The sequence below is a fragment of the Epargyreus clarus genome, unplaced genomic scaffold, assembly GCF_041222505.1.
Source record: "Epargyreus clarus isolate Ecla_fem2 unplaced genomic scaffold, WU_Ecla_fem_2.2 ptg000019l, whole genome shotgun sequence".
Lineage (NCBI taxonomy): Eukaryota > Metazoa > Arthropoda > Insecta > Lepidoptera > Hesperiidae > Epargyreus > Epargyreus clarus.
The window spans coordinates 9,523,038-9,550,270 of record NW_027332227.1 but is presented as its reverse complement, the minus strand read 5'-3'; the positions used below and the strand labels follow the sequence as shown (position 1 = coordinate 9,550,270).

Sequence of the window (27,233 nt, the reverse complement as noted above, 5' to 3'; positions counted from 1 at the left end):
AAGGCAATAAATGCTTCTTAGTAAAATAGGCTTGCTTGAAAATTTACCCAGTAAAAAGGAAATGTTGTTAATCGTTTCATTTCGAATTCTAAAAACAATGCATTATGGAACTTAGGAATTCCATGATGTCATACTTTATTGTTAAACGACATAGACCTATTAATTCATATTTCATCTATTTTTTGTATTTAAATTTAATTGTAGTCTTATTACCTAATGGATGAAAATAAAAATATGCAAATGTATTGTTTAAAAGATAATTTAAAGAACAGCTTAAGCAAATCTAAATTAATGTATAAATGATAAAGGTAGATTTTTCTTCTTTACTGATAGCCACTTAACCTTTATTTAGTTTCTTTATAAAAAATCTTAACATTGTTCAATTTAAAATGTATTGCGTCCGTTATAAGGTATACGCATTAAAGAAAGGATCAAATCACGATATTCGATATGTTCATTGTGGGATAATGAAACGGCAATCGGCTTTTGATTCGATAAGGTCATCATTATTGCCGTATTACGAAAAGAAAATGTCAGAATCAGAAGGTTATTGTGCGGGGTGTTGTATGAATCGCTCCCGTTTCGTATGAAAGAGACGGCTTCATCAAAAGGGGAGGTGCTATTCGCGCGCCGGTGCAAGCCGCTTGCACCAGTAGATGGTTAGCTACGGACCAGAACGGACGTGTGCGTGACGTCCTCGCTCGTTCCGTAACAAACTTTTCACGGGACTTCGGAAAAATATTATACCTTTACCAAGTTGACCGGCCTCCAAATCGCTTCCTTGCGTGTTTCCAATGCAATCCAATGACCGTTTACGATAAGTTGTTAACTATTGTTTGATTTTTTATCGGTAGCTGGCATTAATGGTTTTTATGTTTTAATGTTTGTTGCGAAAGAAACGGATTTTGGTATCAATTACGTCGTGAAAAAATATGCGCATCGCGGTAACTAATATAATTGGCGCCCAACATGGGACTAATAAGGAATAAGTTTTATTGAATAGTGAATCAGTTTGAACCTACAAGAGTTTCAGACTAAGATGATTGCTACAAGACAGTTTAGTTTAATTAAAAGTGGGAATATGATTTTGGCGTTGCTAATGTTGGACTGGCTACTGGCGACGACTACAGATGCAACAACACGTAAGTGTTTATTTATTTATTTCATTATTCCTGTATAAAAGTTTCAAATAGAGTTTTTCTTTCAATAGTTCATAATCTAACATTGGTATTCGAAAGTTTACAACTGACTTTGTTTTCTTTTATTATAAAAGATCGAATGCAATGAAACACAGATTGTTTATATTTTTCAAAGATACAAATTAAATTAAGGCGAATAATTACGCTAAAATCCTATATTTTAGTAAATTTCATATACGAATATATGAATATATTAATTAAACCTTTGACGGTATAAAGGTTTAATTAAATATTATTGGACTATATGTACCGATAGGCTTATTTCGTGAAGATAATTATTGCAATTGTATGTATCTTATGATAATAAGTTGTTATCAGTGCAAATCAAACAAAAAGTTTGTTAAAATATGAGTGATTTTGTTGGCGTAATAATGACGGAAAGTACGAAAACTGGAGAAATGGGGTTTATATTATTTCTAGTACATGTAACATTGACATATTCAATAGCGCTTTAAAATTTGTTTAGATTCGTAGGTGGCGGTAGATTTGGTAAATTGTAGAGCACTTGTATGGTTCGTATGTACTCTTACTTCATGTCTACTTTATAATTGCAGTGTTAAGCGCTGCAGTATCCTGGTTTGAAGTTGAAGACAGATATGCTTATACGAGAAGTTCCAACTTAATCAGGATTAGCGCCATAATTGTCACCTACCTCAGTTAGGACAACCCCAAGCTCATATTGATTACAGATGTCCTCGTGGCAGTGGCAATTTACCATAATCTGTAGAGTATATTCATTCGATATCTCTAAGTATATTATAAACTAGCAGACCCGGCAAACTTTGTACCGCCTCAAAATCTATTTATCAAATATATTTCTTATAAAATATAGCCTATGTTACTCGTGGATAATGTAGCTTTCGAATGGTGAAATATTTTTTACATCGGTCCAGTAGTTTTTGAGCCTATTCATTACAATCAAACAAACAAACAAAGTTTTCCTCTTTATAATATTAGTATAGATAAAGTACTCTTACCTAATACTATCGATATAAATAGAAATGTCGATAATATTAGCCACTGTTTATGAAAAGAAACAGACATAACTCTAGAAAACTTCGCTTCGAAAGATATTCGCGGATGAAGTTGCGGACAGAAATGACAGACTGCTATTTTGGTACAAACAATAGTGAAAAACGTAAACGACGTACTTTGATCAGGAATCCATCGCTAAAATCTATTTCTATAAACAGACATACTGATAAAGGAGAATGCCCATTCTTAGTACTGATTTTTCTCATGCGTCAAAATGAAAGTAATATTAAAATATTTTTTTGATTTTTTTTACATAGTTTGTCGATCAGAATAGTTTATTTGAACAGGGGATTCCATTTAAGATAAAATAAGACGAAATATTCATTTTTGTTCTTAAAAATTAAAATGGCGGTATTTTATACTCGGAATGCATTATGTTAGGTTTTTAGGATTATTTTAGGTTTTTTTACCTACTACCTTTAAAAGTAAATGGAATATGTTAATCGAACTACATTATAGATACCAACTGTCAGTTAAAACCGACCATCAATCTATCGTCGAATATTTTTGATTTTGAGGTTATGTAACATTTCGGTAAATAACTTCAGAACCCGGGTGCTGATCTAAAAAACAATTATTGGTGGTAGTATTTGGATAATTATACATCGTCCACAACAAGTTTCAATTTGATGCAACTCTGGACGGCGGTCCATATATTCATGGGTATTGTCCTTTAATACATTTCGTTATTTTGTGTCGATGGATAAGAGATGTAGGATTAAATATTTGTTTGGATTGGTGGATAAAAAAGTTGCATTTGAAGGCTTGTAATGGTTTTGGGCTTACGAGTGGATATGCATATAGACTCAGGAATTTTTCCTTAGCCTATATTCATATCTAATCGTACATTTTGTCAAATGTCTTCTTTAGATTATGTTAATTCAGTGCTCCAAGACTGGTGAGAACCAACTAAAGCATAAAGTTTTTTGAACATGACTTTGATTATTACTGAAAACTTATATAATACACCACAAAGCATATCTACCCTCGAATACGTACAATCCATTGTTTGCCTATCCATTGTCTGAGAGCAATTCGCGTATTTACAATTTAATACGTTAGTACCTATTAGGATTCATGATTTGGTCAGTGTTAGGATTGATTTGTCGACTCGTTTATAGTTTAGGTTAAATGCCATAGTGGTTTAACGCGCTAATCTGAACCCTTAGTATGTTCCTTATCTTAATCAGTTTTGATACCATCCGTTAGTACGCTGATTGGAAATGTATGGACAAATACGTAAAAAAATACAAAAACCGACATTTTTGTAAAAACGTAAAAACTCATGGTAACCAAATTGTAAGTCATTCCAACAACCTCTTTCTCGTCTACCTTGTACTTTCTCACAGCTGGGCATGGGTCTACTCTCTCGAGTTGAGAAGGATTTTGGCCATAGTCCACCGCATTGGAAAATGCGACTTGGTACACTACACTCCTTTTTGAGTACTTTTTTGTAAAGATTCTCAGGCGTACATGTTTCTTCACGTTGTTTTCCTGCAACATTTAAGCAAGTAATAATTGATTTTTACTACATATATGTCTTGAAAATCATATGCGCCATATTTAGAATTCGAACCACGGACCGCCAGATTGAAAGGGTGAGTTTACAAACCACAGCTTTAAAGCCACCAAAATCCGTATACTCATCAGCTATTTTCACCTTGTAACTTAATGGATTAATTATTCAATTAAATAAATAATAAATCTATCAAGCCAATATCATCACTAGAGCGCATTTAATAAGTCAGGTATTTAATCTAAATTTATCCTCGTTTGGAAGGTTACATGAAAATGATTTCCCCTGTATTTGGATTACCGCGGTTAAATTTGACGTGCAGTCAATTAGTGGAGGCAGGGTCCGGTAGGGAGCGCGCAATTTGTCAGTGACAACGCCGGAACTTTCACAAGCCTAGCTTTAACAGTATAAAACATTATGGTACCATTTAGTCACTTATCAACTCTATCCGTTATTTCGCTAAGCATTAATTTTAGGTAAACGTTTAGGGTCGAGGTCGTTGACGTCAATTTATTATTGTCCCACTGCTGGGCATTTATCCTCACAGAGTGAAGGAAGTTTACCACGCTGGTCGAGTGCGAATTGGTAGGCTTCACCCTTAACAATTACTTTTTCTGAAGAACTTTCAGTCATGTAGGTATTCTCACGATTTTCCTTCAAGTTCTCAAGTGATAATTAATTTCTAATACGCACAAAACTAAAAATATCACGTGTCTGAGATTCGAACCGACAGAGTGGCCACATTTCAACCACTAGGGATTAATGTTTATCGAGGATCGAGGTACTAAATTACATACTTCACTAATGCACAGCGGTTAATGAGAAAATAAATGCTTTAAAAATTACAATATGTCTGATTTCAATGTCATTGGAATACAATTCACTGATTGTAGAAACTGATTTGAACGCAATTAATCGACAATTGTGAGTGCAATAGACTAAAAGCTATGTAAAGGGCCTTTTAGGCATCCCATCAAGTCGTAATTTTGAAAAGAACATGTTTGGTCGGCCAATAATAAAACGTTGTCAATCGATAGCCTTAGTAATTCTTCTCAAAAAGTTAAAATTCACTGATGAAACATGGTAAGTGATAATCGTACTTTTGGATGTATTTCATTCACTTCATTTATTCCACGTCCACTGATTTTTTTTAATTTTTTTCTATCTACGCTTAAGAAATCCGAAATCAGAATCTCCGAATCTCAGAAATCATATAATTAACAACTTCTTATCATTGAATACTTTTGGATTGTACTAACTTGATAGCTTGTTACATGATTTGAAGGTGGTAGAATCCTTTGTGGTTCGACTCCGGCGGCACCACCGCCATACCTATTTCTACCTAACAACAGCAGTGTTAGGCGCTGCTGTGTTCCGGTTTGAAGTGTGTGGTGAGGGAGACAGACTTTACCGAGGCGTTCCAGCTTAGTCCTCAGGGGTAGCGGCGCATCTGTGGCCGACCTCAGGTAGGAATATCTAATCCTATCTGGGGTTGATTACAGATGTCCATGGGCGGCAGTAACCACTTACCATCAGGTGGACTGCATGCTCGTCTGCTACTCCTATATCATAAAAAAAAGATACATCACTTGCCGACGAAACTGTTCTTTAACCGACTTCAAAAAAGGAGGAAGGTATTCGATTGATTTTTTTGACATGGCGGACTTGTTCGGTATCCCAGACAAAAATATTCAATGCCTTTTCCTAATGCTTTAAATCTTCCAGTTTTATGCAATGGCTAACTAACTAAGTTGCATGAAGCGTAAAGCATGCGTGTTAGATCGCACGAATTATTTTCGGAAGTCAAATTTGGAATTGTTGAAAATTGATTATGTGGGCCTTGTTAATATGGCACTAAAGGTGTGATTATTATTTTAAGGTTACCCAATACTGGTTTTGACCTGAATTTGTGGGTATACAGTTCGTGTGTCGCGTGCCACCAAACTAATTTAATCAAAACACGGTTTATTAAAGGGTATTTGGCAGGCGCTTTACTAACCGATCTAAGTATATACTTAGGGGAATATTCCCATGAGAAAATATTGCTTGGTTTTGTAGTTGGTATAAAAATGCTTGGGGATTAAGGTTTTTGTTTAACTTAGATGTATCTATAGTAAATGGATACGCAGTCTACTTGATGACAAATGGCAACTGCAGACTACCTGCCATCAAATTTAAATAAGACGGTTTCTTAATAAGTAAAAAAAAAGAATTATTAAAATCGGTCCACTAACGGCACGAGTAATTCGTGTACATACATAAAAAAAGATACCGGCCGAATTGATAACCATCTTCTTTTTGAAGTCGGTTAATAATACAGATTTAAATGTTATTAAAGAACTAGTATAGATGTAGTAAAGTCCTTTGTGGAACCACAAATCGTGAACTCAAGAAATACAACCGTGTCCGCTGCCACACCAATTTCTGCCTAATTACATAAATGTTGCGCTCTGTTGTATTTAGTTTGAAGGGTTTGGTTAGAAAGACATACTTATCCGAAGAGTTTCAACTTAGTCCTTAACAACGCGTCTGAGCCCGATCTACGGGTCAAATAGGTCTCTTACATATCTTATTTAGGGCTTATTACAGATGAACATGGGCGGCAGAAGCCTCTTCTCTAGATGATCGTAGATCTATCAGGTACATAAAAACATGAGGACTAACGTAAATTTTATATTACTATGTGAGTATTTAAATGTTCAAAGTTCAAATTGAGAATATACCTATTCGTGTGTAAGACACTCATTCCTAACACAATAACCTTAATTATCTCAATTCAAACTAATTTGGCACAACGCCGTATGGAGAAAGGTATCAAAACATCTGCGTGAGTCACTGCTACATAATTTAATTAGGTATTCAAATTTTTGGTTTGTAGCTGTGTGTTTCCTTTACGGTCGCCACCTTTACTATAGTATATATAATTATACAATGCTTGAGTCAATATTGTGCTTATTCTAAACATATACTAGCTGACCCGGCAGACGTTGTGTTACCATATAAATAAAAAATGTTAAGGATGAATAAATAACCCTTATCACTTAGGGGTATGACAAATAGATAGTAGCCGATTCTTAGACCTACTGAATATGCATATAAAATTTGGTGAAAATTGGTAAAGCCGGTTTGGAGGATGGTAACTAACACTGGACACGAGAATTTTATATATAAGATTATAGTACAAGAGATATTACATTTCAATTACTAATTCTGACGTTGTGACTTCAGTGATTCTCTCCCGAGGTCGTTTCATGAGCAGTGGTTTCCTATAAAAAGGGCCATCAGATAAGATAAATAAAGTATATCGTTTTAGTCTGCTTATGTTATGGTATTTTGGCGAAAAAGAACATCAGAAAAATATATAGTCTGTCCTTGTTAGAGGAAAGTACAATCGACGTAAAATGCATGCAAATGCATACCATATTTTTTTCACAAAAGCTTTAAAATTTTACCTTTGTATTTTTTAATAGAAATACTATATTTCTTATATAGAAAAGTGGAACCCCTATCGCCCACTGTTATCTCTGTTGTTGTTTTTACTTTCCTGTTTATTATCTCTAACTTTGTAAATATCCCCCTTAATTGATTTGTAGAAGGTTGCCGCGCTTTAATTCTGGGCTTTCGAGGTCCATTTAATATCCTATTTGGGAATAACGATACATATTTAAAAATAACAGTAAATATTTTGAATATGTTTTTATTACTTTTTACTATAACAATATTATTATATTACTACTATTTCAGTACTAAAATAATCTCGCTTGGGTACTAAACAAATACAGGTGCTCGCATCCTTGATTTACATTGCCAGCGATGTGACATAGAGCCTCTACATACCTTTATGCCTGGAAAATCGTACTTAGTGTTTTAATTATTGGATGATGGTATGGTGTATTGAAAGGTGGTATAACCGGTACCAACGCCACACCTGTTTCTGGTGTGACGCAGTTCTGCTTTTCGATTAAAGGGTGTAGAGGCGGACCGACTTGCATAAATAAAAAAAAAAAAAAACTTTTTTTTATTATTAAAAACAGGTTCTTTACAGAGCACTTTTTGAATGTCAGTAAAACAACCACCACTTTACAAGGTGTTTCGTTATGGAGAAGAAGCGGCGAAAGAAACTCCATAACACACTTCTATAAAAAAGAAATATTTTTTACAATGTTAAACTTAACCTAATGGTACATACATGTGGAGCTGGAACTACTTCAGACCACACCGTTTTGTCAGTCAAATAATCACTTAGTTATAGTACGCTTTTTTACATAACGTTTGTTTAACGACATGTTTGAACATTTTTTCTGTGAGATTCAAAATGTGGTCAGGTATTTTATTGCAGTAGCGAATACAGTTACCCATGAAAGATCTAGCCACCTTACATAATCTATGTTTAGGAATTGCTAATTTATTTCTATTTCTAGTATCATATAGGGAAATTATCTTAGTCCTCAGAAGTAGCAACCTCTTCCAGATGTTTATGGGTGGCAATGACTACTTCCATCATACTCCAATCGTATAAAAATATTGTGTTGTAATCAACTTTTTATAATATTTATGATACTCTATTTCTTTGCAGATGAGCCTGGCTTTAGTGGTCCCATCGCCAACGTGACAGCGCCACTTGGCCGCGAAGCTATCCTAGCATGCACAGTCCATAATCTATCTTCGTACAAGGTAATGTATTAATAATTATAAATAAACAAATAGCTTTATGAAATACTAGCTGACCCGGCAAACTTTGTAGCGCCTCAAAATCTATTTATCAAATATATTTCATATAAAAATATAACCTATGTTACTCGTGGATAATGTAGCTTTCGAATGGTGAAAGAATTTTTTAAAACGGTCCAGTTATTTTTGAGCCTATTCATTACAATCAAACAAACAAACAAAGTTTTCCTCTTTATAATATTAGTATGGATATAGAACACTAGATGAGCCAGCGAATTTCGTATCACCTGAAATGATTAGCTTCTAACACTTTATACTCGTAACTGTTTGAATATCCGTACTTCGTTTCGCTCACGTCTAAATGATTTTACAAGTTTATCCATAACACAGTATATCCATAACTGTAACCATCTCCCCAGGGTTCGCCAAAATAGGTACCCGACACACGTCACTTTATTTAGTCTTTATATTTTTGTTCTTTTTCAAATGTTTCAATAGTCGTCCGCGAATCCAGGAGGAAACGATTAAAACAGAACAAATATCATGAAAATTGTTCCAACTGTTCTTGACATATAAATGGTGTAACTAACACAATTCGGACTTTTTTTACATACAGATGTTAATAAGCTATTCAAATAACGCACTATTGTGCGTTAGAGACAATTAGAGATAAGTCTAGTGCTTTGAAATTCGACCTTTGTAGTTGGATGTCTGGGAGGAATTCTAATCCAGGCATCTTTGATGTTGTGAAATTATGTGCGTATGAAAATAATAATTCTAATTTGCTTTAACAGTGAAGAAAATATTTTTGTAAGGAAAATACACACTGAAACCTTATATGTAGTACTAGAGACCCGTCGCGACATTTGAATACAATGTCGAAGTTTTCATACGGATCCCTAGCACTTTTCGAAATATTCTATAGCCTATATTCACAGCGGATAGTCAAGGATTCTAATGGTAAAAGATTTTTTCAAATCGGTCCAGTAGTTTTGGAGCCTATTAAAAACAAACAAACGAACCTTTCCCTCCGTGCTTCTTGAAAAAGGTCTCAAAGGTGTGCAAAGTTTACCAATACGTTGCTAGTACTCGTAGGTCAGCGTGGTAAAGCTCGAACCGTCCAGTAAGCGACTCCGGGAAGGGCGGCGGTATGTGTGGTCGCATACCATCGTGAACACCAGATGGTGTGGAAGGAGCGAAAGCTGCTCTCCCACGGCAGAGTCCAATCGGGGCATCGCGCTTGGAGGACTCCGGTTGCGTTCCGTCGGAGATCCCGGAGTTCTCCAACGTTGAAGCTGGCCACCGGGCCAAAGCGTTGAGGATGGCCACTGGGGGGGGCTTTAGTGCGGTAAAAATCCCACATAACCCGGCGTCGCTCCCACGTCGTCGGGTACCTTTAGAAGGTTTCCCCCTCGTTAAAAGAAAATAAAAAAAAAGGTCAGCGTGGTAAAGTATAGCTTAAATCCTTCTCATGCATCAAATCCATAGAAGACTATGAATATCATCGGTACAATCATTCAAAGATTTTCTTTTTAAAACAACTGTCCTAGTATTTAGTATAACGTACCGACACGAGTGGCGTTATTATTTTCCTATATATTTTATACCGAAATTTGGTAACGCACTCCGTGCTTATTTATGAATATCATTTGTATATTAATTCAAAGAACTTATTTTAAAACACCTGTCCTGGTATTTAAGTACCAATACGAGTGGCTTTGTCTTTCTCCTGTATTTGTTATGTCGAAATTTGGTAACGCACTCAGTGCTTTTTGATGAATATCACCTGTATCTTAATTCAAAGGGCTTATTTAAAAACATCTTTGCTGATTTTTACCCGACTGCCAAGGAAGGGTTATGTTTTTCGCGCGTATCTTGTATGTTTGTCTTTCTTTATTTGATCCGATCTAACAAACGGCTGGATGAATTTCAACAGTTAAAGTGTCATTATATTTGTCTCAATGACCCGAGTGTCCTTAGATAGGTGTTAGTAAAAAAAAATCAAAATGACGGATTTTTGGCGCGAAATAGTAACACATTTAAAAAAAAAAGTTAACCGAACCTATCGAGTAGGGTATCAAATGAAAGGAAATTAAACGGAGATTATAAAAACATATTTGTATATATATAAAACAGTAAGGTGACTGACTGACTGACTAACTAAATGACTTTTTCATTTTTCAGAAATCAACGTACAGCCTAAACCAAGGACTTTACAGTTCTGAAATTTTGCACACAGGTTCTCTATATAGCTTGAATAAGTACTAAGAAAGGTGTTTTGGAAATTCTACCCTTAAGAGGGTAAAATAGGGGAAAACAGTTTTTTTGAAATCCTTTAATTTTGAAGCAACTACTATAAAATTTTGTATTTGGCTTTCTGGATAGGAACAAGGACGCACTTATTTATCACCCTCCGAAAAATCAACCCCGTAGAGGGTAAAATAAGGGTTAAAAGTTCATTTGAACTATCGTCAATTTTGAAGCAAACACTATGACATTTTGTATCAGGCTTGTTGGATAAAAATAATGAAATGCTACCTCTAACGAGGTAAAATAATGACCAAAACTTTGATTTACTGAAGTTATATATTTTATAGACCGTAAATGGCGAATTTTTTCGCGAAATAGTAACACGTTTTAAAAAAGTTAACCAAACCTATCGAGTAGGGTGTCAAAATAAAGGAAATTAAGAGGAGATTACACATACATTATATAATATATCTTATATATAAAATTCTCGTGTTAGTGACCGTACTCCTCCGAAACGGCTTCACCGATATTCACCAAATTTTATATACATATTCAGTAGGTCTGAGAATCGGCCACTATCTATTTTTTTACACCTAAGTGATAAGGGTTGTTCATCCTTAACATTTTTTTATTTATATGGCAACACAACGTTTGCCGGGTCAGCTAGTACATATATACTCGTATATACACATCGAGATGACTGTCTGACTAAATGAGAGAGTTGATGTGCCAGAGATCAATGCAAAGGGAAACCGCTGAACTTAAGCATGCTGGAATTTTACACATAGGTTCTTTATATAGCGTAAATGAACACTACGAGGATAAAATAGGATAATATTGTTTGAACATTTTTTTGTTTTTGAAGCAGACACCTACTATGAAACTTTGTATTTGGCTTTCTGGATAAAAATAATGAAATGGCTATTTCACTGCTTTTGCAAATTCTACTTCGGCCTTTTTGATGCAGTCGGGTTTTTGATTTTTTAAATTAATTACTTGTTAGTAAAACGTACCAACACGAGTGGCGTTGTCTTTTTCCTGTATATGTTATGTCGAAATTTGGTAACGCACTCCGTGCTTATTTATGAATATCATTTGTATATTAATTCAAAGAACTTATTTTAAAACACCTGTCCTGGTATTTAGTAAAGTACCAATACGAGTGGCTTTGTCTTTTTCCTGTGCATGTCGAAATTTGGTAACGCACTCAGTGCTTTTTGATGAATATCACCTGTATATTCATTTTAAAGCTTATTTTAAAACATCTGTCCTGTTTTGAGTAAAACGTACTGCCGTTCATGGACATTGTAATCAACCCCAGATAGGATTAGATATTCCTACCTGAGGTCGACCAGAGATGGGCAGTTACTCCATCTAAGCTGGAACGCCTCAGAAATCTATATCTCCTTTACCACACCCTTCAAACCAGAACACAGTAGTGCTAAACACTGTTGTTATTGGGTAGAAATAGGTGTGGCGGTGGTGCGGCCGGAGTCGAACCACAAAGAGTTCTACCACCTTTATTGCTTAATTCAAAGGCTCATTTTATAACACTTATCCTAGTATTTGGTAAAACATACCGATACGAATAGCGTTGTCATTTTCCTGTATATTTTATACGGGCTTCCGGTCGCGGCCCCGCCAGCGCACGTATCCTCCTGTACGGCTTTTTATTTTTACACGGGAATCCTATTTTTATTTATTTTATTATAGGTACTCCAGATAAAAAGTTACTTTTGGTAGTCCCTGTACCATGCTGTATATTTGTATGAAAATCTCGCGAAAACATTACTTCCTTTCATTACCATGAACTAACACAGACATGAAATGTTGTAGAATGATATTCCTATACCTAATTTGCATGTTATAAAACTCATGTGCATATTTTTATTAGTAATCAAGTATGTAAAATATTAGTATCTTTCTGCCGAGTATTGATTTTTAAGATTAGTTAACTGAGGTGACAAAGTTCTCGTAATTATGAATGAATGTATAATTTGTTACACGAACTTTTAAGGTGAATTGGGTTAGAAAAGAAAGCATTATTTGATATCATATATTTCATTTAAATTATTAAACGTGTAGTGTTTCGACTACATACTAAACGATTGCAGACTTTTTGCAACATATAGTACAACGTATAATAAAACGGTATTTTATATTTTTTAAGCTATACATGTCTCTACCTAAATAGATGTACTAATTAGGTATTATATTTTTCAATATGAAATAAAATAACGGTAATAAAGCCCTAAACGTTAAAATAGCAGTCAACATAGCGTGAAGTTAAGCCTTATTATTTAAGTAAAATGTTCCAATCCGAGCGGAGGTCAAACGATGAAGCCTGATTAGCGTCACAATAAGTCACGTAAATACGTCCAGATATGTTCATTTTTTATATATTTTTTTATATTTTGGATTTATTATGAAAGGTGCTATAACTAGTGTGGTCCGAGTATAGGTAGGCACCTCTGTCACACCTACTTCTAGCAAGAAATTGTTTTTGAGTTTCAGTGAGAAGTTGTGGGTGTGACCATGTTATTCCTCAGGCATGACTACAAGCATGGAGTTGGTTAAAGATTTGTAATCCTATATTACAAATCTTTAACCAACTCCATGCTTGTTGCAAAGTTGCAAAGGAGTAAATAGTTCACCTAATAAGTAATGGGCACCGGTTTCCTATGGTCATCTGTAAACAATGCCAGCACTAAACACTGCTGTTTTTAGGCATCAAATAGTGTAGCGGTGGTGTCGTCTGAGCCGAACCACAGATGGTCCTACCACCTTTACCTGTGTAGGTGTGTTACGGTGTTCATTCTAGAAATCCACAGAAACCTGAAATTTATAACATTACCGCTGTATCTTGTTCATGAAGTGTTTATAAACCCTACATGTAACTTATTTTATAAGTCAGTGAGTGGAGCTATATGACGCGAGTCACAGATGCGTTGTTACTTGTGAAACTTGAAACGCTAAGAGCACATTGTATGTTATGTGCTCAGCTCATTACTGTCTCTTTGTTGGGTACGGCTCTCCTGTCAGTGTCGGCTTTAGGCCATAGTCAACCACGAAGGCTTATGTATTGGTAGATATCATATGCTTTAAAAATCTGAATAATTTCTGAGGCTCGTGGTTTGCTTCACAATGTTTTCTTTTCATCGTTAAAGCAACTGATCATTGATTTCTAATAGGTCCGAAAATTTATAGCGGGTGCCTAGGATTCGAACCTTATATTGAGAACCCAAATTTTAAATCACTAGGCTATATGTACTAGGGTTATACGGGTATTCTGTAGGTTATATTACAAGCGATATACCTACAAACGGTTCTGCCTGCAATCCACATTACATTCCACTACGTGGCACATATCTATCGTCAATTGGAACACACACGTCACTTCTACAGGGCACTGATGTAATTTTAACTGACGGAATTAGCAAATCGATATGAAATCCATCTGACGCTAAGTGTTCGGCTGCAACGCGTCAAACCGTAGATGGACAAAATTATTTTAAAATATTTTTATATTTTGGTTTTTGATTGGTTTGGTTGACGATTGGGTGTAGAAAATGACTATTCTTCGAAAGAGATAACTAAATTACCAAATCGATAGCTTACACGCTTTATATAAAATGTTTTTTTTTTTTTTTTTGTTTGTATAAAGTACCAAGTGACTAATAGGTACTTTATATTAATTACGATCTAGCCTAATTTAAGACTAATGAGTAATTCTACGCTAACTTAAACTGCTAAATAATCATATAATGAAGGTGGCGTCCTCTGACACTGCACTTCTTTGATTTAACATGAATTGCGGATGAAATTAAAGCCTCAAACGAATGAAGGCTTCAAATGAGAATAGAGCAGCACTATAAGGTAGTAAAGGTGGTAGAACCCTTCGTAACTAAACTTCAGAAGCACCAACGCCAAGCTCACTTCTGTCTAATAATAATAATGTTCAATGTTTTTATGTTATGGTTTTAAACGTGTGGTAAGAGAGACACAGGAGATAGGAGCTATTCGTGGCGTTCCCACTTAGTCATAAAGGGAAGCATTTGTAGCCGAACTGAGCTATTACTTCATATTTTGCATACTTTTCAAGGTGGTTTCTACCACCTTGAAAGGGTTCTCCATTTGCGGTTCGACTCCGGCGGCACCACCGCCACACCTATTTCTGCCTAATAACAGCAGTATTAGGCGCTGCTGTGTTTCGTTTTGTAGGGTGTGATAAAGGAGACATACTTTTTCGAGGCGTTCTAGTTCAGTCCTCAGGAGTAGCGGCGCATATGTGGCCGACCTCAGGTAAGAATATCTAATCCTATCTGGGGTTGATTACAGATGTCCATTGGCGGCAGTAGCCACTTACCATCAAGTGGACTGCATGTTCGTCTGCTACTCGTATATTATAAAAAAAAAACTTACCAGGTGTGCAGGTTCGTTTGGTACTTGTGGTATAAGAAACTAAGGATCAATATTAAGATTTCTAAATGCTACGTATGTTTTGAACGCCAAGTAGGAATTAATACGCCATTACCACATACAAAATATCGACTATTTAAGTAGGTAATATTTGAAATCTTTTGCCGATGTACTACTAACCCACTAGTGAAGGATTATGCCGCGGAATCTACTTTGCATAACTACCTGAATTGTAGGGTAATGAATAAGCAAACGAACCTACTACCCACAAGACTGTCGCCTAAAACTATGTATGGATAGTATCTTATTGTTTAAGGGTAGTGAAGAAGTAGGCTGTTTCCTTTAAAATGTAAGGATGGGTCATTGATTATTTCTTGAGTAATAAATCTTTAGGTAAAATTACACATTTTTTTAAATGAACTTCAAAATCGGTCCGTCACAATGATGTAATTAACTTTTTAACTAATAAATAGTTCACTTATAAATGCACTTTTTTACGCTAAACAAAGATATATGTATGAATTTCGAATAATGTTCTAGGGGTGCCGTTATGCATACAAATAGAATGTCTATAAAATAATGTTAAGTAAATTGTGCTGTGTTGTACATTGTAAACTTATCTATCTAAATATATACAGGTATAACTCATAGGTGACTGACTGACATAGTGATCTATCAACGCACAGCCCAAACCACTGCACGGATCGGGCTGAAATTTGGCATGCAGGTAGATGTTATGACGTAGGCATCCGCTAAGAGAGGATTTTGATCAAATCTACCCCCAAGGAGATAAAATAAGGGATGAAAATATTACTTCGTAACGCGAACAAAGAGGTCAAAAGCTCGTCTTTGTATAAACGTATAGTAAATAGAAAACTTATAAACGTGTCGACTAAATCAGTTTCAAAGGTTCTATTAAGTGACTATAAATACACAAACAAGATATTTGAAGAAACGCTTGAATTAGAGTTTATGAAAGTAGAATTTATTTTGGTATTAAGATTGACATTTAAATTCAATTTAATTTTTTCGATAAAGTATTCTATTCTTATTCTGAAAGCTTTCTAAGTAAGGTTTAAACCTAAGTAATGATGTGCTCTTATCAAAAAATGCAATTCACGCTTATCATATCATCATACATCACAAGCTTTTCAAATGAAGTGAAATATGCAAATTTCAAGATTGGTCTTTTATAACCTTCGAGAATTATTCTTTGCGTTTTTTTTATAATACGTACCTTTTATTGCGTACTTTTTTGCATGAATCGGTAAATAAAGTAAGTAGATAATTCATTTTCATTATTCTCTATCAGTCACAAATGTGTATTTCATATATAAAGGCTGCTTTTATATCTACAATCATCGATATACTACTAATAAAGACGTCATTTAACGTGTCAGTCGCGGACCGTAATAATAAAATAATATTTTATATATAAAATTCTCGTGTCGCAGTGTTAGTTACCGTACTCCTCCGAAACGGCCATACCGATTTTCATCAAATTTTATATGAATATTCAGTAGGTCTGAGAATCGGCTACTACCTATTTTTCATACCCCTAAGTGATAAGGGTTGTTCATTCTTAACGTTTTTTTATTTATTTGGCAACACAACTTTTGCCGGGTCAGCTAGTTTTCCTATAAAATGGGTTTTAACGTATTTATTCGGCCACACAGACACCCATAGCATCATAATTAGATGAACATTGTAAAACGTCAAAATTAGATGAACATCGTAAATGCAAAAAGTACGTAAATGATATGTCACTGTTCAGATACTTTTGACACTGTAGTGTTGATCCACATTTGAAATTTTATGACGTTGTGTTTAGCTACTTATAAACGCTTGGGTGTTTAGGTATTTTCGAAACGTTTGTTAATCTATTTTTGGAGCTGACTGTACCTACTTGTTAATAATATTGTATACAATAGTATAACTCCGTCTGTCACGGCACGAGCCTGGCACGCTCATTGTCTGTAGATATAAACGCACCTTAATATAGGTAGTTACGACTGCGGCTGAAGGTAACTAACTGTTTTAAGCAGTTGACTTACAAATACCTGGTGGTAACATAGTAAACAACAAACAAATGTTATTAAAACGTTGTACATAAGTGTTATTAATTAGTACATAAGATAAATGTAAAGCAAGATACTGGAGCTAATGCTTTATTAATTATATGTAAAAAATAATGGCATTTAAAAAAAATGAAAAAGAGAATAATTATTTTTAAAATAAAAAAAGACAAACCCACTGAGTTTCTTACCGGATCTTCTCAGTAGAGGTCGCGTTCCGATCCGGTAGTAGTTTAAGAAAATATTGTAACTGACAATTTGTAAGTGCCGCCGTTGGCCTATACAAAATAAAATATATTTCATTTCATTTCATTTCATTTCAATAAAATAAATAAAACACACGTAACATTCTCTTTACTTGTAAGCAGGAATAAGTTGTAAGTTATAATTAGAACGCGTTTTATTTGCGCGTGTGTGTAAATTATTTACCATGTGTGTTATATACGGCTCATTGTTCGGTTCATGTTCCTCGTATACAGTAATTAATCAAAATAAGCTGTGTATCTTGCTTTTGACCTGATTTGCGTAAGTATGCAAATTTATAGAGTTAAACATCGGAGGAGTAGTTTATCTTTCTTTGCTGGCTTAGGGCAACACGTTAAGAGAATCTAGGGATGGCGATTCTTTCCGAAAAAAACGATTCTTGAATCGATTCGAATTGGGCCCAAAGGATCGATTCACAAAAAAATCGAGGTCCAAAGATTCTACGAAAATTGATTTTCGATCTTTTTCAGCTAAAAAGGGCGCAGACGGTCAAAAAAAAGGTCATCAGGATCAAACAAATACGTATCCGTCAGCAAAAAATGTCTATAACACATTCAGGCAACTTCGAAAAGATCCACTTTCGTTTTTATAGGACGAAAGATCGATTTTTCTGGCTCAAAGAATCGATTCTTCGATTAATCGATCTCAGATCGCCAACCCTAAAAATCTCGCTGCAAGATTTTAACAGTATGTTGAACGGTAGCGAATACAGATTATGTGCATACAAAGTACTTGAAACTTAGCTGTTGTTGCCTGTGAAGTAATACATCAGCTTACAAGACATTATGTGAAAGTTATTTGTACCGGAAAGTCTACGATCGTATAATGTATAGGTTTGTCATAAATGTGTTCTAATCCGGCGATAGTAAGCGAATTATGTTGGCAAAGACGACATTGCTACAAATTCAAGTTTAAGTAATAAATATATTTTTTTGTTTGGTAGCTGTTTGCCAGCTTTATAATTTAAAACAGGGTTTACGATTATAGTCCAGTTACGACTACTGGGTGAACTACAGTTTTCAACATGTACTTGATGGACTGGTGATCCAATTGGTCTTAAAACGTCTTCACTTGTTTTTATAATTATTAATTACCTTAATTGTAAACTTTGAATGTGATACACATTAAAAAGTTTTAACACGATTTATTTTTTATTGCAAATAAATATTGAGACGATAGAACCCATGGTGATTCGGCTCCAGCGACATTAACCTAATTCTAAATTCTTATTCGGCAACACCTAATTCTTCCTAATAACAGCTGTGTTAGACACGAGCACTAGTCACTTACCATCAGATGGACTGCAATTCTTACCATTAAAAAAGCTTTTTTACAAACTTTTTTCTCTGGCCATTCGAGGCATGGACTTACAATTTGGCTACATTGTATTGTAGATGGGTTGTTCCAGTGAACATTTGAGTTTTGGCCAACAGGCCTGTCGGAAGTTTTCAGACCGTCCCGCGGTTTCCGACAGGGTTTAATGACTTACCTAATGATAACAACCGAGACCGACCCCTTAATGGGGTGCCGGGTCACGGAAATGCTCATGAAAATTTAGCACTAAGCCCACTAACCATCACTTACTAAAGACCACACTTGATTTAACATAAATTGCTGGTATCTCATTTTGAATATAAGCTCGTTTGCTAAAAATACTTCTGTTATTACTCAAAATACATTTTTGTGAAAATTTGCAACCAAAAAGGTAGTTTTGATTATATTTTCAAGTAATTATCTAATTTACAGAGAGTTATGTAAAGGATATACCATACACTTATGTATACACTAAAGAAGTAGCAGGTAGAGTCCTATCCAATCCTATCCTAAGACCGACCATAGATTGCTTCTCCAAAGAATTATGATGGTACGCCTCGTAAAACTGTGTCTCAATTATCGACGGAACAACACAGCGCTCTAACACTGTACAAAGCAAAATACATTATTTTGCTATTGTGCTATCGGAGTCGACCACCATTGTTCTATTGTAGTACCCATTACTGTCTCACTGCTGGGCACCGGTCTCCTCTCAGAGATTTGGCCATAGTCCTCCACGCTGGACAAGTGTGTATTTGTAAATTTCACATACCACAATGCTCTCCTTCAGCATTAAAGCAAGTGAGTGCGTATCTGGGATTCGAACCTCAGATCCCCCGATCGAGAGGCCGAGTTTCAACCTTAGGCTATCATGGCTTATTGATCAATGTTCTATCACTTTTCATATATTCGGTATAAAGATATTCATTATATTCACGGGGGCCTCGGAATCCCATATTAAATACACGTTCCAGCACCATTATAGCTTTCATGTTTATTTTATAACGTCTAAAAATATTCGGCGTTGAGCCGTATTATCTGAAAACTAGGCTATTGAATACGATTTTGGAGGGGAATGATTGATTGGTGTGTGGCTTGTAATAGTAATATAGAGCAGACTGTAATAAATTGATTATGAATCTGAAGATGGTAGAATTAATATGGTTCGGGAAGGAACCACTGTGACTGTGCAATGTGCATGATACGTGTGAAGATGGAAGCAGGGGCGGCTTAACCTTTTTTTTTTTTTTCTTAACGAGCGGGAAACCTTCAAAAGGTACCCGACGACGTGGGAGCGACGCCGGGTTATGTGGGATTCTTACCGCACTAAAACCCCCCCGGTGGCAGTCCTCAACGCTTGTTGGAGAACTCCGGGATCTCCGACGGAACGCAACCGGAGTCCTCCAAGCGCGATGCCCCGATCGGGCTCTGCCCTGGGGGAGCAGTTTTCGCTCCTCCCGCACCATTTGGTGTACACGACGCTATGCGACCACACATACCGCCGTCCTTCCCGGGATCGCTTACTGGACGGCTAGAGCTCCCACTCTTGCCGAGGGGCGGCTTAACCTATAGTACCAAAACAATGAGTGTTATTCTGCCGTCATAAGAAGAGAGGCCGGAGAGAGAACTAAAACCAAACTGTAAGCTATACCTTTCTTGTTACGATGGCAAAGTTAATAGTTATAGCCGCTGGCAGGCCTAGGGGGCGCCAGGGTTTCATTGCACACGGGCGCTGCACGAGCTAGAACCCCTGGATGGAAGTGTGTGGATGTCTACTGACTTACCTATGAGATGACCATCTTAGTCGTCAGGAGTGATAATGCATTTGTGAGCGTTTTTAGTGAAGAATCTTGTTCTACATGCAGTTGGTTACATTTACCTTTTCTCATCACTTCGACTGAAGAAGGGATTCAAATTCTATTCTAAGGGTTCAATCTAATTTTATCCATCGGTGACTGCTTTAAGTTATAGTAACTACTAATTATGGGTATTTTTACTACTCGCATTATAAAACAAACAAAAAACGCGTTGAAATCTCACAAGTTTTTATATTAATTTATTTGTTATTTCAAATACAACCGAATTCTTATTAAACGAAAATATTTTCGTACGATGTCAAGTTCAAACGTTTATTGCGAGTAGCTTATTTTCATCCACGTAAGAGTAAATAATGAGTGGGAGGAAGGCTTTGCTTCAGTAAGTTAAAGGTCTGATTATTGAGATGTGAAGTAAAACGTTGAATATATGGTTTAAAGCAAACAGCCTAGGCCTTTTGTTGAATAATGCCGTTCATCTAGCTTACTGAATGATGTTCAGACGTAGCATCTAACACATTTAATGAAGTGGCTGGCTGATGCTTAGGCCGTTGGTACAATAGGGTGACCAAGTGATAAATATGTAAAATACCTCTGACCTTGAAGCTTGATACGAGGGACCAGTTGAGCCTAGGTCTATTTGGATCTACCCAAGCTGTTAATTGAATCGTTAATTAGGTTATGTATCTGCGAAAGATAGACTACGGGGGCAGTATCTGCCTACATTCTGTTATTATTTTAAAGGCGCGGTAAAGATTTTGTATTAGATTCATATTGTAGTTACTTAGTCAAGTGTGTTATTTGTCATCTTTATACAAATATTTATATCATTACACATATTAACATATATTTCCTATTAAATATTTTTAGCAAAACATTTATTATCAATTGTGGCCGAAAACGCCGTCCTTTTTCGGGTGATAATACCGTGTTTACTTTCCGTAGTTATATTAGAACGTGTATGTTTATTTTTATATAATATTTACTTTGTGTGTTAATCTTATATATAAAATTCTCGTGTCACAATGTTAGTTACCGTACTCCTCCAAAACGGCTTTACCGATTTTGACCAAATTTTATATGCATATTCAGTAGTTCTGAGAATCGGCTACTATCTATTTTATACCCCTAAGTGATAAGGGTTGTTCACCCTTAACATTTTTTTATTTATATGGCAACACAACGTTTGCCGGGTCAGCTAATAATTATGTAATATAAAACGTGTCTTATCTACTATTATATGAGAATAAAGAGAGAAAAAATATCTGTCGCCATCGTTAACTTATTGATCACTGCTGGGCATGGGTTTAGTCTTAGATTGACAAAGGCTTAGGCCAAATTCAAGAGGGCTAAGTGCATGCACACGCCTTGAGAACTTGTTTCAGCTGTGAAGGTTCCCTCAAGATGTTTTCCTTCCCCGTTAGTGATAGTTTATTTCTATGCACATAACTTTGTAAAATCAGAAGTGCGTGCCTGGGATTCGAATGTCGGACATTCCGATTAAGAAGCCGAGTTTCTAGACAATAATTGCATATAGCTTATTTTTTACAAAGCGGCCAAGATCCTTTCAACGATTCGGATCAATCGAGTTTGTCTAACTATCTATCACTGAAGATAGAATATTGGTTAGTAACTCGACCAGACTGAAATGCAAAATAATGATATAGATCGCCTACGCTATATATGGTCACGACATGTGAATTGCTAGGAACTTTAGTACGTGGTAAGCACATGGTATTTCACCGCGCCCACTCCCCAGGGTCGTTCGCAAGCCTTTAATGAGCCGCTCGTCATGTAGTATACTTGGAATTGTCTCAATGACATCTACTTCATGGAAAGTCTTTTCTACGAATGAAGTGTGCATATTCTCACACCCAGAAACACTTCATGATAATGTTAAGCGACTGTTGTTGTGACGTAGAAGCTCAGTTATTTTGTGTTGTAAAAGTCAGGATAAAAATGATTTCGTAATAATCTGCTACCAACTGGGCTCGGGTCTCCTCTCAGAATGAGAAAGATTAAGCCATAGTCTACCATGCTGGCCAAATGAGAATGTGTAGACTCGCCGCAGCTTTGAGCACTTTTTGTTAAAGAACTTTCAGAAATAACGATATTTTTCATCACCGTTATAACAAGTGATAACTCATTTCTTGATTAAGAAGCCGAGATCCAACCACCAGGCTAGGTCACTTGGGATTGTATAAAAACTAAATATTTAGTGTGTTGTTTGCACGCTTTATATTAGCTTCATTTGTATGTTTGTCAGTGAGTAACTCCGTTTTTCAGTAGAAATAGATCAACATACATCCTTATAATTATGACGCTATGTGGATGCTTAATGTGAACAGCAGTATAAATAAAACAATAAATAATAAATAAGGAAACTAAAGAACTCGCTTTTATAAGAAATTTAACTAAAAAATAAAAGATAAGTATAGTTTAAAAAAATTAAAGTACACGCTTTTATAGAAATCAAACTAAAAAATATATAATAACTTAGAAAAATTTTAATGAAAAATTGTATTAACAACAAAAAAATATATATTTAATTGTAAAAAAAGCGTGGGGTGCTTTTAAATATATCAAAGTGTTGGTCCTTCTGCTCATGTCTGTCAGTAAAATATTTATAACTACCGAGAGTGTGCACCCCAAGCTTTTTTACCATTAAATATATCTTTTTTTGTTGTTATTACAATTTTTTATTTAAAAAATTTCTAAGTTTATATTATATTTTTAGTTTGATTTCTATAAAAGCGTGTACTTTAGTTTTTTTATACTATATTTATTGTTACCTTTATTCTGAAAGCGTTACCTATAATTCAGGGAAAATGTAATGCAGGCAATGAAATGATTTGACGACGTGCGAGTTACTAGTATTTAATTAACTACTATCATCAAAATTGTCATTAAAATAGTGAAGAAGATTCTGCGTTTATTTACTTACTGTCTCGTTTAGATCATTATTCAACGGGGAGACTCAACTATCTTTTGTCCAGTCATGTTTCTATGACCTATGCCAAACAATTACAGTAAGATGAGCAATTTAACAATTTTCTTGTGGATTTAATTATGATTTCTTTATACAGGTGGCGTGGTTGAGGGTGGACACGCAAACAATTCTCACAATCCACACCCACGTGATATCCAGGAGTCGAAGAGTGGGAGTGACGCACAGCGACCAGCGGACCTGGTTCCTCCACATCCGGGAGCTCAGGGAATCTGACAGAGGGTGGTACATGTGCCAGATAAACACCGATCCCATGAAGAGCCAACTAGGATACTTAGATGTTGTTGGTAAGAAATATTATGGTTGACCGTTGTGACTGTGTGGCTACAGTCGCTTGAGCAACTGGTAGCTTTAACGATTAAGTAGTGGTGCGACTGGCAAAAGTTGCTCTGCAACTACCCAGTAGCTCATGAATTTGTACTTATAGATTTCCTTACATCATATATCTATAAAAATATCCAAAACATTTCAATTGATCTCCATGAAATCGAAGTGTATAATCAAATTATAAGCGGGAATCAAATAAATAAAAAATGTGTATCACTAAAATGATTCATACGAAACAAATTTTAAAATCAGAACATCGAACAGTTAAAACACCTTTATGGGGAATGTATGCCTGTATAAAATATTAATATTAATATAATGAAATGGGCAACATTCACACTGTTCTAGCAATACTGGGAATACGAGTTTGACTTGTTTATTTTCAATACAGAGCTTTGAATGCACGCTAAATTAATACACGCCACCGAAAATAAAATCCCTCTGTTATTTTGGAAAAGTTTTCGAATCTCGGAGATAAATCAAAATCTATTCGATTCAGTTACGTTATATTTATCAGACTTATGCTGGTGGATTTGGTATCAAATATTTATAAATTTGTTATGTGATAAAATTTTAAACTGGAACTAAAATATTATTTATGTACCGTTACAAACTTGTTCTACTATGAGCTTAAATAGAGTTAAAATATTGTTTTTCTATTTTTATTTAAGTTACTAAACTATATGTTTTTTTGTTTTTTACATATTTTTTTTTAAATTTTACTTGCACTCATAATATCAGAAGCGAATACTTTAACAAAGTTAAAAAAAACCATTAAACAAAAAAAACTATTGTTTTTCTTCATCACTCTTTGAAAAACTCTGTTTTATTTTTTTGTATAATTTTTTGATATATAAATTATATTATTATTTTTTCTTATAGACAAATCTACAGATGCTGTTAAACCTACATAATAAATTCGTATTGGTACGAGTATCTTAACACTTATCGGACATTCCTTCTAAGTGTACAAGATGACAAAATGTCCACTAAACAGTTTTTTTCGGTCATTAGTACCACCGGACATCCTAGACCGGGGGACGAGTACCGACCAGACGGTGCGCGAGGGGGCTTCAGTCAGCCTCACCTGCGCCGCGACCGGTTCACCACATCCGCAGATCACGTGGCGACGGGAACACTCCAAAGCTATCACCGTTGGCGGCGCACAAGGTGAGATCCGAAGCCGTAGGAAGCCGAAATTAGGTTAGGGATCGAGTTATTTGGAACAAAATGCTTTTTATTATTAGTCGTATTTTCATGTTTGAAATCGCCTTAAAATGACATTTTCTAAAACTTTTGCTGGTATATAATCATAATTTGTAGCTGTATAGCAGGTAGTCATTTGAAAATGTACTTAGAGGGTGAAAACATTATCAGTGTATGTTTTAATTATTGAGTTACATTTATAGTTGCAATTAAAGTTTATTACGAAATTATTGCACAAATAATATACTATCAATACTTAAATACGTATTTAGTTTGGAATAGAAATTCATAGTTTTCATTGTTTATCCCAACATAGTTCAGGTCCTGTAAACTGTCGACATAAGAAATGTTATAACTCTAATTAAATAGACTCGCGAAGGAGGTTTTATTTGAAAATTCAAAAGGTGAAACTTTAGTAGTGGAAGTTTAATCAACTGTTACTGATAGAAGAACTCAAGTTTTCAAAACTTTATCTCCAGTTATAATAGACTATAGCTTTGCTTCGATATATAAATTACTTCTTCTAACAAAATTTACTTATTTATCAATATTATAATAATACAAAGTTTATTAATTTGTGTACTTCTACACTGTATCTAAGTAACACAGGAACCGTATGTTATATTTTCATTACAATAAGTCTTAGTAAGAAATCGCAATATTTTAACGTGAAATTGGGATATAAAAATTCTTGCCTTAATATTTTATTTTTATTATTATTAATATTTTGACAATATCTCCCCATTTATATTAGGTATTTATCAGATTATCTACATACCCATTCAATAACTAATAAAGTGAATTACGTGAACTACAAAATAGATCTACTGCAAGACGTAGAATTTCTAATATAACATGTAACAAAGTAATCGTACATCAACAATATACATATGTATTTACTACAAACTATAATGAAACAAATTACTGTGCAATACAATAATTATATCTTCGCAAACCGCGGCAATTAATAGTAATTAAGGGTTAATTTGGTTTCTCTGTCTAGTATTAGCTGTCTTAATGTGTCTTATTACCATGTTTCCTTGCAGTGACGTCACTCGAAGGCCCCGTGTTAAATATCAGTCGGGTGACACGGCAGCACGCGGGAGCGTACTTGTGCATTGCTTCTAATGGTGTACCGCCCACCGTCAGTAAACGAATCATGCTTACTGTGGAATGTAAGTATCTGTAGTACACGGCACAGGCGACTTAAGTAGTTTTCTATTGTAGTTGTAATTGGTTTTAAACTGTGCAGTTGCAGCTATTAAATTGCGGCGAAGTTCTCCTTTCTAGTTTCCTCACCTTTCATTTGTAGTCTTTAAATGTCTTCACGGTGCGGTTATTGAAATAGGATAGAGAAATAGACAATTTTATGGCCGTCTGGTGCGGCTACGACTGCATGCATGGCTACCTGCGCGCATCAATTAATTTGCTGCGTTCTCTTCAAGAACCACGTGCATGGCATGCATGACAAGAAAACAATATATGCAATAATAGGATGCAAGGTACCCATAAGCAGTAAATCCGCACGTGGACCCAACCAACGTCGCAGAAAAAAACCCAGTTTTATTTTAGCATTTTGAAGTAATACTTCTTTTGGCGCGTTTAGAAAAACTGATCAAAGTATGAACGTGGTACGAAATTGCGCGCCCCAATGTAACACATAATTATTTGTAGTATGTTCTTTCGTTTATTGGTTGTTTGCTCAATTTAGATAAAAATATGTAAGTACAAACATGTTTTTTTATTGACAGTTCCCCCTGTGATAACAATACGTAACCAGCTGGTGGGGGCTGTGCTGGGTTCCGACCTAATCCTCGAGTGCGAGACTGAGGCCTATCCCAAGCCAGTGAGCTACTGGAGTCGAGAAAACGGTGAAATTGTTCCTATTGGTGAGCCACTACTATTTGACTATATTAATATGTATTTGTATTAGGCAGGAACTATCACATGATTTATAGGTGTAGTAAAACGCTATTTAACGTACTCGCTTGACATTTTTAACAGGCTCAAACGTATATATGACGACCCGCGTGGCTGAGCGGTCACCATGCCGGGCTGACGCGCAAAGGGTTCCGGGTTCGATCCCCGGCCAGACAGATATTTGAATGATGAATTTAGGTATCTGTTCTGGGTCTG

General features: G+C 35.4%; 1 protein-coding gene across 1 annotated transcript in view; it reads left to right on the top strand.

Annotated features, from left to right (window-relative positions):
• The first annotated feature begins 665 nt into the window (after positions 1–665).
• Positions 666–27,233, top strand: part of LOC140750357 (opioid-binding protein/cell adhesion molecule homolog) — a 34,079-nt gene continuing 7,511 nt past the window's right edge. Inside the window, exons 1-6 of the mRNA XM_073083833.1 lie at positions 666–1,142; positions 8,327–8,424; positions 23,644–23,851; positions 24,906–25,061; positions 26,144–26,272; positions 26,849–26,986. Of these exons, the coding sequence (XP_072939934.1) occupies positions 1,040–1,142; positions 8,327–8,424; positions 23,644–23,851; positions 24,906–25,061; positions 26,144–26,272; positions 26,849–26,986 (832 nt within the window). The 5' untranslated portion in view covers positions 666–1,039. The remainder of the gene's footprint in view (positions 1,143–8,326; positions 8,425–23,643; positions 23,852–24,905; positions 25,062–26,143; positions 26,273–26,848; positions 26,987–27,233) is intronic.